The 14,433-nt window shown below is 44.8% G+C and overlaps 1 protein-coding gene across 1 annotated transcript in view; it reads left to right on the top strand.

The window, feature by feature from the left end:
* Positions 1-470: 470 nt before the first annotated feature.
* Positions 471-14,433, top strand: part of LOC117549772 (zinc finger protein 420-like) — a 62,646-nt gene continuing 48,683 nt past the window's right edge. Inside the window, exons 1-2 of the mRNA XM_034221848.1 lie at positions 471-732; positions 1,256-1,321. Of these exons, the coding sequence (XP_034077739.1) occupies positions 1,289-1,321 (33 nt within the window). The 5' untranslated portion in view covers positions 471-732; positions 1,256-1,288. The remainder of the gene's footprint in view (positions 733-1,255; positions 1,322-14,433) is intronic.

Genomic DNA, 14,433 nt, shown 5'->3' with positions numbered 1-14,433 from the left:
AAATTAATGGAGTTCTTCAGTTAGCAGCTAACGCTAAGCTAAGCGACGGTTTAGCTCATTAGATAAATAGATATACTTTATTTAAATAAGTATTTACCTTAAACTGAGAAATGATTGTGTCACAGCAGAAGTGTTTTCAGGCATTACACAAGTTAAGCATATTTAAAAGATACAATAAGATATAATAAAAATGAAGCATTAGCAGCAAGTTTACACACGGGACACATATCACTAGAGTATCTAAAGAATACACAATATACAGAAAATACTGAATACATGGAGTACATTAAACAGTCTTACTTGCTAATGTTTGCTTTCTCTGTTCCCAGAGAGGACCTGAAGCAGCTCTGTGGTCTTCATCAGGACCCAGTGTTCCCAGAGAGGACCTGAAGCAGCTCTGTGGTCTTCATCAGGACCCAGTGTCCCCAGAGAGGACCTGAAGCAGCTCTGTGGTCTTCATCAGGACCCAGTGTTCCCAGAGAGGACCTGAAGCAGCTCTGTGGTCTTCATCAGGACCCAGTGTTCCCAGAGAGGACCTGAAGCAGCTCTGTGGTCTTCATCAGGACCCAGTGTTCCCAGAGAGGACCTGAAGCAGCTCTGTGGTCTTCATCAGGACCCAGTGTTCCCAGAGAGGACCTGAAGCAGTTCTGTGGTCTTCATCAGGACCCAGTGTTCCCAGAGAGGACCTGAAGCAGCTCTGTGGTCTTCTCAGTGTTTCCAGCTTAAAAGCAGGTAGGTGTGTGTGTGTGATACCTTAATAATTACTTTCTCAAACATTATTTATCCCACAGTATATTCATAAGTTATATGCATACCGTTTAGTTTGAGTAAACGCTCCCCTTTTACCTTCAGCATATTGTTTTAGTACGGTAACTCTTCTTTATTACCGTTAGCATACTGGTTTCTGTTGGGTAACTCCTTTATGTTACAGGATGAATCCTCAGTTTATTGACTTGTTGTTTCTAGTCTCCTCCTGACTTACTGAGTCCTGGAGCTGTGAGTTTCTCCTCTTCAGTGGAGCAGCTTTATTACTGTCTCCTATTGTTGCAGACAAAGTAGCATTACATGGAAATATTCAAGTAAAGTAAAAGTACCTCTAAATAGTACTTAAGTACAGTACTTGAGTAAATGTACTTAGTTACTTCTCACCTCTGCTATGAACCTACGAAGTAGCTGTAGATTAGTGTTGTTGTGTCTGTTGGTTGTATTGAGTTGTCTTGTTTTGTGTCAGCTGTAGTTGTGTTGATTATTTCAGAGACCCATCCGGAGAAGGAGAACTGAGAGCAGCATGGAGGAGAACAAAGAGACCCCTGGAGCTCAGGTCAGTGTGCACTTCATCACAATATATTCCTAATTCCAGCGTTTCCGCCAGGCGGGCGTCTTGCCGTCATTTGACGCCCTTATTCAGCTCGGAACGCCCTGAACTCGAGCCGAGGGCGTCCAAAAGAGTTTTTATCGCTTGAAATGAGGAAAAAGGAGAAGGACATCGCTCTGTTGGAGGGGCAAAGGAGTCTGGTGGGATTCTTTTCACCGCCAGCAAAGCGTGTTCCTGTGCTAGTGGAGCACGCGCGTGAACTGCGACCGCCGGAGCCTCGCAGCGGCGAAACTGAGGCTCTGGTAAACTGTGGTAACATGAAGAGCCGTTTGGGAGTCGAAAGAGCCGGCTCTTCTTAGTGAGCCGAGCCAAATGATCCAACTCACTAAAAAGAGCTGGGATTCCCATCACTAATACGTAAAGAGATGGTATCTATAAGGGATGGCTCAATTCAAAATTCAAGTCCAGGGTTTCCCTCACATAGACTTTACTTGGGCCGCCCAGGTTTAACGGCCACCAAAGTACATTTCCCGACCCATTCATTATTATTTTTGTATCCGTCCGCGAGCACGACGCCATCTGCAATCGATTTACTAGTGGACAATGATTCCTCGCTTGCTGTACCTGTTCGCTCTGCTATCGCGTGGAGGGTCTGCCAACAAGCAGCCAACAGAAAGGTTCATGTTAATGTTGTTGCACCTCACGAATGCCTAACACTGTTATCCCCAAATGAAAGATCACAACCTGTTTGAAATATACAATATGAATGCACAATATGGTTAGATAGAGGTTAGAACGTTGTTGTCTACGATTCTTTAATTGTCAGATCAAGTCTGAAATGTGACTTGCATCACAGCAGCTCCATGTGTAACATCAACATAGACACATAAGACAAACACAATACATGAGAAACAAACAACTAACATAACAGCAGGATCAGTGAGAGCTGCTCAAAGAGCCTTCAGCGTGCATCTGATCTGTAGCTCAGTGTTCACTGAGAGGACTGACTGGAGCACAAAGGATGCTTCAGGCTGACTTTAGTGAATCTCCATTAGATGGTAGCAGTTCAGATTCTCTGTTAGAGCATGCTTTGGGTCCCAGATGATGCTGTTGGACAGCCTCTCAGGTTATTATGGTCTGTGAGTCAGAAAGTCTCTGACAGGGTGACCAACAATCTTTGAGCAGATTTCTAACAGGTGGAGCAGTTTTGCCGAAGTAACAACATGCTGATACCGGTTAGTAAAAACCATGAATTAATGCTTTGACAAGTCTGCAGACAGACGGCAGGCGAGAAACCTTTTAAAATGCGTGTCCCTTTTATAGATACTGTATTTTTACATTAGTGAGCCGGATCGTTTGGCTCGGCGCTCTTTAAGCGCCGGCTGTTTCGGCTCCCAAACGGCTCTTCATGTTACCACAATTTACCACGGAGCCTCAGTTTCGCCGTGGCGAGGCTCTGGTGCTCACGTGCGTGCTCCACTAAAACCCCCCCCCGCTCATCGCGTCCAAATCGCGCACGTTCCGTGTTGTCCTGTAGCAGGCACCTTCGATGTCGGGGAATCAATCTTCAATACTCCGAAAATAATCCCACCAGACTCCTTTGCCCCTCCAACCGAGGGATGTCCTTTTTCCTTTTCGTCATTTCAAGCGATAAAAACTCTCGATCTTCTCTCTAATTATTAATATTTTTAGACGCCCTCGGCTCGCGTTCAGGGCGTCCCGAGCTGAATAAGGGCGTCAAATGACGGCAAGACGGCCCCCTGGCGGAAACGCTGGATCTGAGGCCATACAATGAAAAACATCTTGGAAAAGTCCTGTTGGAATAATATCAAGGCAGCAGGAGGAGGATTTTAGATGTTGTATAATGTCCTCTAGGTTTTTATCATTAATATGATGGAATTGTGTCATGGTGTTTGAATTGATGTTAAGTGGACACAGAGACAACACATTTGCTGTACCTGATGCAGAGGCACTGACTGCTTGTCTGATTCTCTGAATGTTGTCAGTGAAGAAGGCAAAATCATTGCAGGCCCTGGTGGATAGAAGCTCAGAGGCTACTGCCACTGGGGGGTTAGTTAGTCTGTCGACGGTAGCGAACAAGGCACATGCGTTGTTTTTGTTTTTGGCAATGATATCAGAGAAGAAAGACTGTCGGTCAATTTTCAATTCCAAATTATAAAAGCCAAGTCTCTCTTTATAGATTTCAAAGTGAACCTGGAGATTTGTTTTTCTCCACCTACGTTCAGCTTTTCAACACTCTTTTTTCTGTTCTCACGGTCATGGCCTTTCTCCATGGAGATATTTTCTTGCCAGTCACTTCCTTTACCTTAGTTGGAGCAATGGCATCTATAACATTTTTATTTTTGAATTAAAATGATCTACTAGCTCATTTACTGAGATGTTAGCAGGGGCAAGTGTGGAAGAAACATTCAGAGTAAACATTTCCCTAGTATTTTCAGTTAAATATCGCTTTGTGGTTACCTCTTTTTGAACATTTGTGTGAACAGAAATAGAGCTCTCAAAGGAATGATCAGAGAGCGCAACATCAGTCACCATAACCTCAAAGATATTCAGACCCTTTGAGATCATTAAGTCCAGAGTGTGCCCCTTATTGTGCGTGGGCTCCGTCACATGCTGAGTCAGTCCATAGTTATCAAGACAGCCCCTCTGTCCTGGGGGTTGTCAACATGGATGTTAAAATCACCAACACTGACTAGATGGTCAAAGTCAAAACACACTATAGACAGCAGCTCAGTAAAGTCATCAAAAGAAGCTAAGAGCACAGCTGAACTCCCGCAGCCCTGGGGGGACCCTACATTGGTTGTGATGGCAGATGACAGGGTTTTGTTAACCTTCACAAGTTGCTCTCTACTGGTGAGGAAAGCGGCATACCAGTAAATCAGGTATGGATTTACTTCAGTTTTGGCCATTTTTGACACCAAGATGTCTGCTTGTATTGTGTTGCTGCTGAGAAGTCTAGGAAGAGGGCTCTTGCATAGGTGTGACGTTTATCTAAATGTTTAACCAGAGTAGCAACAGTACCACCCCCTTGCTTATAGGCAAATTGGTATGGATCAAGTATGTCTTGTCCGTCACAATAGGTTTAGCTGAAGAGGTCATTCCTGTCATGGTTCTCAAGGTGTCCCACACTTTTTTGGAGTCTTTGGCTTTAAAAGCATTTCCCAAAAGCTCTCTGTGTTTTGATTCCCTCAATTTGACTTTCAGTTCTTTCTCTGTCTAAGTGCTCCCATAGCCATTTTCCTGGTTTTTATAACTTGTTTTAATGTCCTTAGTCACATATGATTCATTACTTGGATAGATTTGTATTTCTTTAGTGGGAACACAGAAGTTAATATAGTCTTTAGGGATGCTCCGATCGATCGGTCACCGATCAAGATCGACCGATACTCACTCTCTACCGATCGATCGGTGCTCTCTAAACATGCCGATCGCGAGAGCCGATCGCATGACGTAAAATACATGACACTTTTCTCTGTTTGCGGCAAAACAAGCTCGCCAACATGGCTTCACCGGTCTGGCAGTATTTTAAGGTGTCCGAAAAAGACAGTAAAATAGCGGTATGCAACGTGAAGCAGAAATCCTGCAGCTCCGCCCGCCGCACCGGTAAGCGGAGCAACACACAAGAGTTAGACCTAACACACTTAGCTATTTGATCTACCTCTAGAACAAGCTACACTAGATATACTAGGGCTGTGCGATTATGGCAAAAATCATAATCACGATTATTTGGGTCAATAATTGATATCACGATTATTTTGACGATTATTCATTGACCATTTATTGAACTTTAAAACAAATAATATTTTACCAATAAACAAGAACAAATGTGTTGGAGCGCACTTCCAAAACCATACTAAACATATATTATTAATATGATAAATAAAAATAAATTAGACCCAAAAAAATGAAATCAAATATGATGCAGTGCACTGTCACAACCTACTGAACACTCCTTAACATATAGCCAACATGTTGGTAAAACATATTCAACATATTCCACTCAGTTAAACGTTGAAGGCTGGCCAACCGTCATGATCCAGAAGTAACAGGAAATAAATGTTGAACTACAATTTAAGACCAAATAAAAATGTCTAGGCCACCATGGCAAATGCTGGTAGGGCTGCTCATGTCATCTCTTAAAGATGTTTTGCAAGAAACACCAGCCTGTTGACATGGTCTGGTTTCAGAGAAGAGCGCAGGCAGGTGACAATATTGCCACCTGTACTGAAGACCCTCTGCCACGCCCCGACACATGGGGTGACGCCGGCCAATCACAAAGCTTTGATGCGTTCAAGTGCATTATTCTGGTACATGAAGATTATGTTATAGGACATTAACGATAAAACAGAATATTGTTGTTCTATTTTTAGACACATCTCGCGATCGACTGGTTGGGCACCCCTGGGCTAGACCATAGGTCCGTTGTGGTGGCAAAGTAGTCAGCTGAAGCCACATCTCTCTCAACTTCCCCGCAGCATTTGTCATATAGCGCAGGCAGCGCAGACCTGCTGAAATAATACGGCATCGCGTAACGCTTGTCCAACGTGTTGACAAGTTGCTTAAAGCCCTGGTTGCTAACAGTGCTAACTGGGCACATATCTTTAGCGATGTGAAATGTAATGGCACCTGTAATATCTCTGTGTCTCTGCGAGCTCGTTGCGTAGGCCGTTGCTCTGTACAATGCGTCCTGAATCGATGACTGTGATGATGTTGTGGATGAAGTCGAGCGGGCATCTGCTTTTTGTTGTATTATTGCCCGGTCGTATTGCACTTTGTGGTTGTATTTCAGATGATTAAAGAGATTGGTTGTGTTAGCGTGTGGTGCCAACACAACCTGGTAACAAATCCTGCACTGTACTTTCTTTTGCTCCACGTCGGACTCCTGAAAGCCAAAGTACTTCCAAATAGTGGAAATAGTTGTACCCTTCTTTTTAACGAGTTGCTGCTCTTGTTCTGACATCTTCGCTCGCGCTGAACACTCACAACACATGTCACTCCCACGTGGCCGAGTGGGCTTTTAGGGAGGGGCGAAGCGCACCCAGCTAAATAATCGTATTTTGTCAATTATGCTGTTTTCATAATCGTCGCAAGCCATAATCGTAATTGCGATTAAAATACGATTAATTGCACAGCCCTAAGATATACATATATTTATTCTTCACTGTCGGGTCACTTATTACTGGATCAGTGAGCTGCATGAGATACTGACAGGCTGTCAGGAGAGGGAGAGAGGAAAAGAGAGCGCTTCCGTTAATTTCTCCCGTGTTATTATTAGGGTTGCAAAATTCCGGGAATTTTCAAAGATGGAAACTTTCCATGGGAATAAACAGGAATTTATGGGAATAAACTGGGAATTTTCAAAATTGAAGGTTGGCTCTTCATAGGGAACTTAAATATAGTTGGGGAAAGTATATTTTAGCATAATCTTGACTAAAACAAACAGATGCCGTTCAAGTACACTTGAATATCCATGCCATAGCACACTGCTCACTGCATGGCTATTGGGACCACACCCCCTACAGGCACTGTGCATTCCTCCATCACATGCACACATGAGTAATATTTAACTCAACATTCCTGTTTTCGTTCTTCAATGAAACAAATAATTGTTCAATAAAATAATTAAAACTTGTTCTGTTCTACTTTAAAAAAAAAAAAAATCTGTTGAAATGTCATGTTTTTTGTTTAATTTTGCATCGAATATTTCCAAAATTCCCCAACTTAAATTCCCATGGAAACTTTCCTGAAATTCACCGGAAACTTTCCGCCCCTTTGCAACCCTAGTTATTATCCAAAGTGAATGTAAACTTGAATAATGTACATCATTCGAATGTAATAATTAAGTTGATTGTTGTTTGTGGAAGCTCCAGTGAATGAGCCCCATTAACTGAGTGTTAAAGAGCAACTTGCAGGTTAGAGACCCGTGAATACATGTGTAAGAAAATGATGAATAAACTAGATTTTCAAAAAAATATACAGAAATATACACTACAGTGACATCTGGCGTCGTTTTTGTAAGACATTTTCACTTCCGCATAAAAAAGCCTCCGCACGTGACCTCCCGCGTGTGACGTAACATGGGGGAGAGCGGCCGGTCTAACGTATGAATAAACATGGATCACAATGCTAGTTTTGACACAGAAGAGGTTGAAAATATATATATTCGAATGCATATGATTATAATTATGAGCCTGCTATGCGTCCAAGAGACCAGGAGCCAAGGATTCGAAAAAATAACGGCCATCGGAGAGAAATGGAGCTTTGGTGTGTGGAGAACCAGTGGAGAACAGGGCAGCTGTCTTGGTGAGTGACCGGCGTTAGCTATAGTTAATGTTAGCTAACGTCAGTCACATCACAACATTGTACAGTTAGCAATCATATATCAGGCTATAACTAAAGTAGTATTGATAATATACTAACGTTACTGGCAGGACTGTTGATACTGATCCATAACAGAAAGTAATGCGCAAGTATCAGCCGTATCTCGCGTTACCTAATGCAACTCCACACTACGTCTTACGGTGCTATACCGGAGGGGAGACGCGAGATACGGCTGATACTTGACGATCTGGCGGAGAAAGGTGGTGGAGCCTCCGTTGATATCCCGTTGTAAATGGCTTGATGGAAAGCAGGTGTGTAGTCGGGGAGGGTGCACAGCTGATTGCAGCAGGTGAGTGGAGGTTGAGCCGGGAGCCAGGAGTGACAGCCATCACGCCCACACAAACAACACAGACAGGGGGAAACAAACAAACACAAAGGAGACGGCTGGAGCAGTACAGCCACCACAGCGTTACCTAATGCAACTCCACACTACGTCTTACGGTGCCGTGTACCGGAGGGGAGAGAGAGAGAGCAGCGAAGGGGGGGAGAGAGATGTAATACGGTTTCCTGATAAAGCTGTGGAGAGTGTGTGCTGCAGGGAGGTGGATGTACAACGCACCCAGGAACGAACGCTAGCTCCGGTCCTTTTCCCGTGAGGGAAACTGTAGACTCGATGTCCTGACAGGCTCGAGTTGTGCAACCTGTACAAACACAAGCTCACCATGATTACAAATGCTGAAATGCAATGTAAAATTACCGAAAAAATACCAGCTCACTAAATCACAACCGCTCAAACCAACTACAAACTACTACCGCGGATTGGGCAGAGAAGGAGTCCGAGAAAGTTGCTCCCCCATGTGACGTAATATGACGCGTTTGACGTATGACGTTAAAAAAAAAGCAGTTTTTAGTAGCAGAGCTCAAAACGGCTCCTTTCCCTCTGAATTCCTGCCCTTATGTCTTATAAAACATATCAAATCCTGCATTAACATTTTTAATTGTAATTTTCAGGCAAGGTTAAGCATAAATGTAGTAAAAAAAAAACCTGCAAGTTGCTCTTTAACATGCAGTTTTTTTAGAAACTGCTTTCATCTTGTTGCAATGTTTCCAGATAGAACAGCTGTGAGGTCCGTGCAGAAAGCAGAGCAGTGTGTATAATAGTGCTGTAGCGACGCACTACAGCGAGTGCTGTAGCGACTTCAAAATATCGTCGACGACATATTTCCGCGTCGACGCGTCGCTACCTATGGTCGCTACACACACGTGGGTCACCCAAAGCAACAAGCAGTTCGCAATCGCACTTCAAACACAATGGAGACTGAAACGGCTACCACCCTCCTCCTCACAGGATTGCGCACGAAGCCCCCAAACGAAAACATCTCGCCCTAGGTCTTCAAAAGCATGGGAATATTTTAAAGTTAGTCCAAAACGCAAAGATATTTATATATTTATATCTCACTGAGACTGCATAGCCTAGACAGCAGCAGCTAGCTGTGGTGGCTACCATTAGCAGCTAGCATTTGCTCTCCGATTTTTACATAAAAATGGAATTATGGATTATAAATTCAATCATTTTTTTATACATGGACGTTAAAAACCTATGGAGTAACCGATTCAGCCGCGTTTTTTCTCATTTTAATGCAATTGAACACGTTGGTGAGACGATCTCCCTAGAAGCTCTGTAAAGGTACGTGTTGTGATGACTGTATTTGCTTCCCCTGTCGCGAGTCCGGATCACTCAGTGATGATACTATATACCTACATAATCTGTGGAGTCTCAGCTTTAATCGGATATATTGTATGTGCAGCTACGATAAGTAATAAGGGTACTTTTATCTTGAGTTCTGTGCCAATGTCCGTTAGCATTTTTCGCTCAGGGGTCATTTAGATGCTTCTTATGAGACTTGTGTTTTGTTTTGGTAAACATGGTTTGTATCGTCAATTAGCTGAGATTATTTCCGTTAATCTGGTATAACACGTTAATAGGTTCTTAAATATTAAGATCCCCTGAGACACAGTATCGTGAAAAAATTTTTTTTTACATTACCTTTTTTTAACATTACGTTTTTTATGAATTGAACAACAGAAAAATAATCGTTAGATTAGTCGACTAATCGATCAAATAATCGCCCGATTAATCGTTTTCAAAATAATCGTTTCCCCCCAGCACTAGTGTATAATAGGGGTGTAACGATTCACAAACATTTCGGTTTGGTACGTACCTCGGTTTTTAGGTCACGGTTCGGTTCGGTACAGCAGAAAAAATTATCACATAACATTTTATTTTTTTTTTTTTAAATGATTATTAAACTGTGAATAATGTATTTCGATGAACTGAAATAATCTGTATTTGAACTGTACTGTACTAGTTCCTAAGCAGCCAGCTTGACATTAGGACTTGCTTTTCATTGTATTTTCATGTTTTTTTAAAGAAAAATGAACTTGTCGAAAGGGCAGATCTGCTTGCACTAAAAAGTCTCCTGCTGTGGAGAACACCCTCTCTATAGGGACAGAGGTAGCAGATGCAGCCAGGTAGCGCTTTGCTACCATGGCAACATAAGGATATTTGGCGTTTGTAATAGCTTTGGCTCGGTCTGAACTCTCTGCGAGTGGTGGAGGCTTACATGCTAGCGGGAGTTGGGTTTGCACTTCAGTCTTTTTTCTTTTGGTACCGGTGATATTGACGTTCGGGTGATGCCTTTTCAAATGAGTGTGCAAGTTTATTGTATTGCCAGCCACGTAACCAATTTTAGTTGAACAATGCCGACAAACAGCTTTGGTTCGGTCCACCTGTCTTTGCCCGTCATCCTTGTACGTAACTGCGAAACCAAAATGTTCCCAAACCGGAGACTTCAATGATGCTGGAGGATTTTCGAGCTCAACTTTAACTTTATTCGCCATTTCGAGAGTTCCTCAAATAACTGACTAAATTTGAACGCATCCCTCTGACCAGCTCTCATAGTATATCTCTCGTCCAATGAAATGACTTGCTCGCTCTATTGCCCCTTTCACACCAACGCGTTTTCAGCTCCGGCTCGGAGCTGGAGCTGAAAAGTAGCGGTTTTTCCTGTTCACACCGCAGAGGCGCCGCCTCTTAGCTCCGGAATCCGGTTCACTTCCAGCTCCAAAAAATTGTCGGTCTAGAGGCAAGAGCTTCGGAGCTAAGAGGCGGCGTCGCTTACGTCTCTCTTACATCGAGGCGGGGGGCAGGGGCATGGGCGGGATTCGTCGTTGAAGTAGATGCTGAAGACCACTGTTGTGGTAGGGTCATTCTTTGGTGGGGGCTCTAAGGCCCCCCCCCCCCCCCCCCCCCTCCCCCCCCCCCCTCCGAGCGTCCTTTTGTGAATGGGTCAGATTAACAGAGGAAGAATTCACAGCAACCATTGGTAAGGTTATAACATTTTGATTTAATGGCAAAAGATACAATAACACAACTTCACGAAGTAATCTGGATTACCCCGGCCCTGTCCTCCCGCTGGGAACTCTTACTTACTCGTATTGGCAGCAGGAGGAAAGAGAGCGAACACCAGGACTCAACAGGAGATATACAAGAATAAAACAGGAGGGGTTGGGTCAGCTGGTCATCTTTTCAGGTCATCTCATTGGGAGATGCAAAAGATGCTGTGTCGCAGCGAATCAGCGCGTGCCAGCAGAGATGATCCGGAAAACTAGAGTCTCAGTTTGATGCAAAACAAACACATCTGGCATTTGCCGTCTCATATTTCTGCAGCTTCCACACACACATCTTATCATGTAGCTTATCACACAACAGTCATATGTTTTCCTTTATGAAAGCCATACTTGTTGGGAATTAACAGTCATCATCTCATGACCTCCTCAGGACCAGCTAACCAACAAAGCTTAACTGTCCTCATACCCCCAGGCCATCTCTGAAATTCCCTCCACCCGAAGTCAACTCTCCCAGAATCAGAAGGACCATTGTCTCTCTAATTGTGTGTGACCCAATCGTCTCCTGCTCTTTTAGGAGTCTTGAAATGAACGCACATACATTTCTCTCACTAACTAACACTTAACATCCCATATATCAGGTGACATAAAAATGAATATACCAGAATTACGCTGTATTAAACTTTTTGCTATAATACTTTACATCAATTTCCACACCACAAAGAAGTCTTGCATTTCGCATGTGATGTTTGTAAAGTCGTCCCTTGTAAAGTCGTCCGATGCCTTCCATGTCGTTTCGTAAGAGGATAACCAAAGCGAACAGCGCTTCAATACAATCAGCCATTGTTGTTGTTGTTGTCGATGTGAGGGATTTCCGCGCGGTTTGGATTTTATGAAGCAGGCACGTAAACGGTGACGTCATGACGCAGCAGCGGCAGCTCTGGGCGGTGTGAACAGAGCGGGAGCAGAAAAGGGAAACCGGAGCTGAACCAGTCCTCGGCCGCCTACGGGGCAGCCGAGGACAAAAAATACACATGCGTTAATTGCGTTAAAATAATTAGTGGTGTTAATTTTTTTTTTGCGTTATTAACGCGTTAACTTGACAGCCCTAATATATATATATATGTCATCATGAACACATCTGTCCATCAGACAGAGTGCTGCTGTGCCTCCTGTCATCATTAATGGATGTCTCTTTAAAATGACCGCTCAGAGGAGACGAGTTCTCATCTCTCTCTAACCGCCTGCTGCTTCCCCTCCTCTCTCCTCGGTTCCCCTCCTCAGTCCTCCGCTCGCATCTCCTGTGGGCGGGACTAAGTCTCGAGGATAGGAGTCGAGGAGGGGAAATTTGAGTATTGAGAAACCTCTATTGGCTCCTTTATCATTAACAAAGCATTTGTCCAGTATATTGTCTTTCCTGCTGTGATCCCTAACATACAGCTGGAACCCAGGTAACACAGTCTCCAGGCAACATTGCTTCATCTCCCAGAGCACTATTGCCGGTGCATCGGTGGCTGAGTTGTAGCTCGTGAACACACTGTCCTCTGCCGCTGGGAGGCACGTAAACAACAAACAGTAAAATACACCCGAATTCTCTAGGCAGATAAAAGGGTCTTAACGTCATGCCAATAATTTCTACGTTGGGATCACAGGTTTTACATTTACTGAGTATGATCGGCACCACAGATAATTAATATACACACAAATACACACATCTCATCAACGTTGCGTGGAAGTCGGAAACAGTACCGAAGGAGTGGCAGACCGGGGTGGTGGTTCCCCTTTTAAAAAGGGGGATCAGAGGGTGTGTGCCAATTACAGAGGCATCACACTACTCAGCCTCCCCGGGAAAGTTTACTCTAAGGTACTCGAAAGGAGGGTCAGGCCGATTGTCGAACCTCAGATTGAGGAGGAACAATGCGGATTCCGTCCTGTTCGTGGAACGACGGATCAGCTTTTTACTCTCACAAGGATCCTGGAGGGGGCCTGGGAGTACGCTTATCCGGTCTACATGTGTTTTGTAGACTTGGAGAAGGCGTATGACCGAGTTCCCAGGGAGTTACTGTGGGAGGTGCTGCGGGAGTATGGGGTGAGGGGGTCTCTACTCAGGGCCATCCAATCTCTGTACTCCCAAAGCGAGAGCTGTGTCCGGGTCCTCGGCAGTAAGTCGGACCCATTTCCGGTGAGGGTTGGCCTCCGCCAGGGCTGCGCTTTGTCACCAATCCTGTTTGTAATATACATGAATCGGATTTCGAGGCGTAGTCGTGGGGGAGGGGGTCTGCAGTTCGGTGGACTAAGGATTGCACCACTGCTTTTTGCAGATGATGTGGTTCTAATGGCTTCATCGGTCTGCGACCTTCAGCACTCACTGGATCGGTTCGCAACCGAGTGTGAAGCGGCTGGGATGAGGATCAGCACCTCCAAATCTGAGGCCATGGTTCTCAGCAGGAAACCGATGGACTGTCCACTTCAAGTAGGGAATGAGTCCTTACCCCAAGTGAAGGAGTTCAAGTATCTCGGGGGCTTGTTCTCGAGTGAGGGAACAATGGAGCGTGAGATGGGCCGGAGAATCGGAGCAGCGGGAGCGGTACTGCAGTCGCTTTACCGCACCGTTGTGACGAAAAGGGAGCTGAGCCAGAAGGCAAAGCTCTCTGTCTACCGGGCCATTTTCGTTCCTACCCTCACCTATGGTCATGAAGGATGGGTCATGACCGAAAGAACGAGATCGCGGATACAAGCGGCCGAGATGGGTTTTCTCCGCAGGGTGGCTGGTGTCTCCCTTAGGGATAAGGTGAGAAGTTCAGTCATCAGGGAGGGACTCGGAGTTGAGCCGCTCCTCCTTCGCGTCGAAAGGAGCCAGTTGAGGTGGTTCGGGGCACCTAGTTAGGATGCCACCTGGGCGCCTCCCTAGGGAGGTGTTCCAGGCACGTCCAGCTGGGAAGAGACCAAGGGGTAGACCTAGGACCAGGTGGAGGGATTATATCTCTTCGCTGGCCTGGGAGCGCCTTGGGATCCCCCAGTCAGAGCTGGTTGATGTCGCCAGGGAAAAGAAAGTTTGGGGCTCTCTGCTGGAACTGCTACCCCCACGACCCGACCACGGATAAGTGGGAGAAGATGGATGGATGGACAAATACCGCCTCCTCTGGTTTTCCCCGAGTTCGCATCACTGTCTGCTCGAACAAGGGTGAGTCCGGGTACTTCAAAGAGATTCAGGCTTTGTAGATTGTAGCCAACTTTCCGTGAAACATAATAAAGAGGCCTCAAGAAATTCATGACAGTACCTTGTGTATGTCCTTAGTGTGTCCACGTTGTGGCTCAATGAGCACAGGTTTTGTGAGAATGATGGAATGGAAGTGGTGGCCGGCTGA

This window comes from Gymnodraco acuticeps, unplaced genomic scaffold (genome assembly GCF_902827175.1).
Source record: "Gymnodraco acuticeps unplaced genomic scaffold, fGymAcu1.1, whole genome shotgun sequence".
Taxonomy (NCBI): domain Eukaryota; kingdom Metazoa; phylum Chordata; class Actinopteri; order Perciformes; family Bathydraconidae; genus Gymnodraco; species Gymnodraco acuticeps.
Note: the sequence above shows the minus strand (reverse complement) of the source record. Positions and strands in the feature narration are given on the sequence as shown.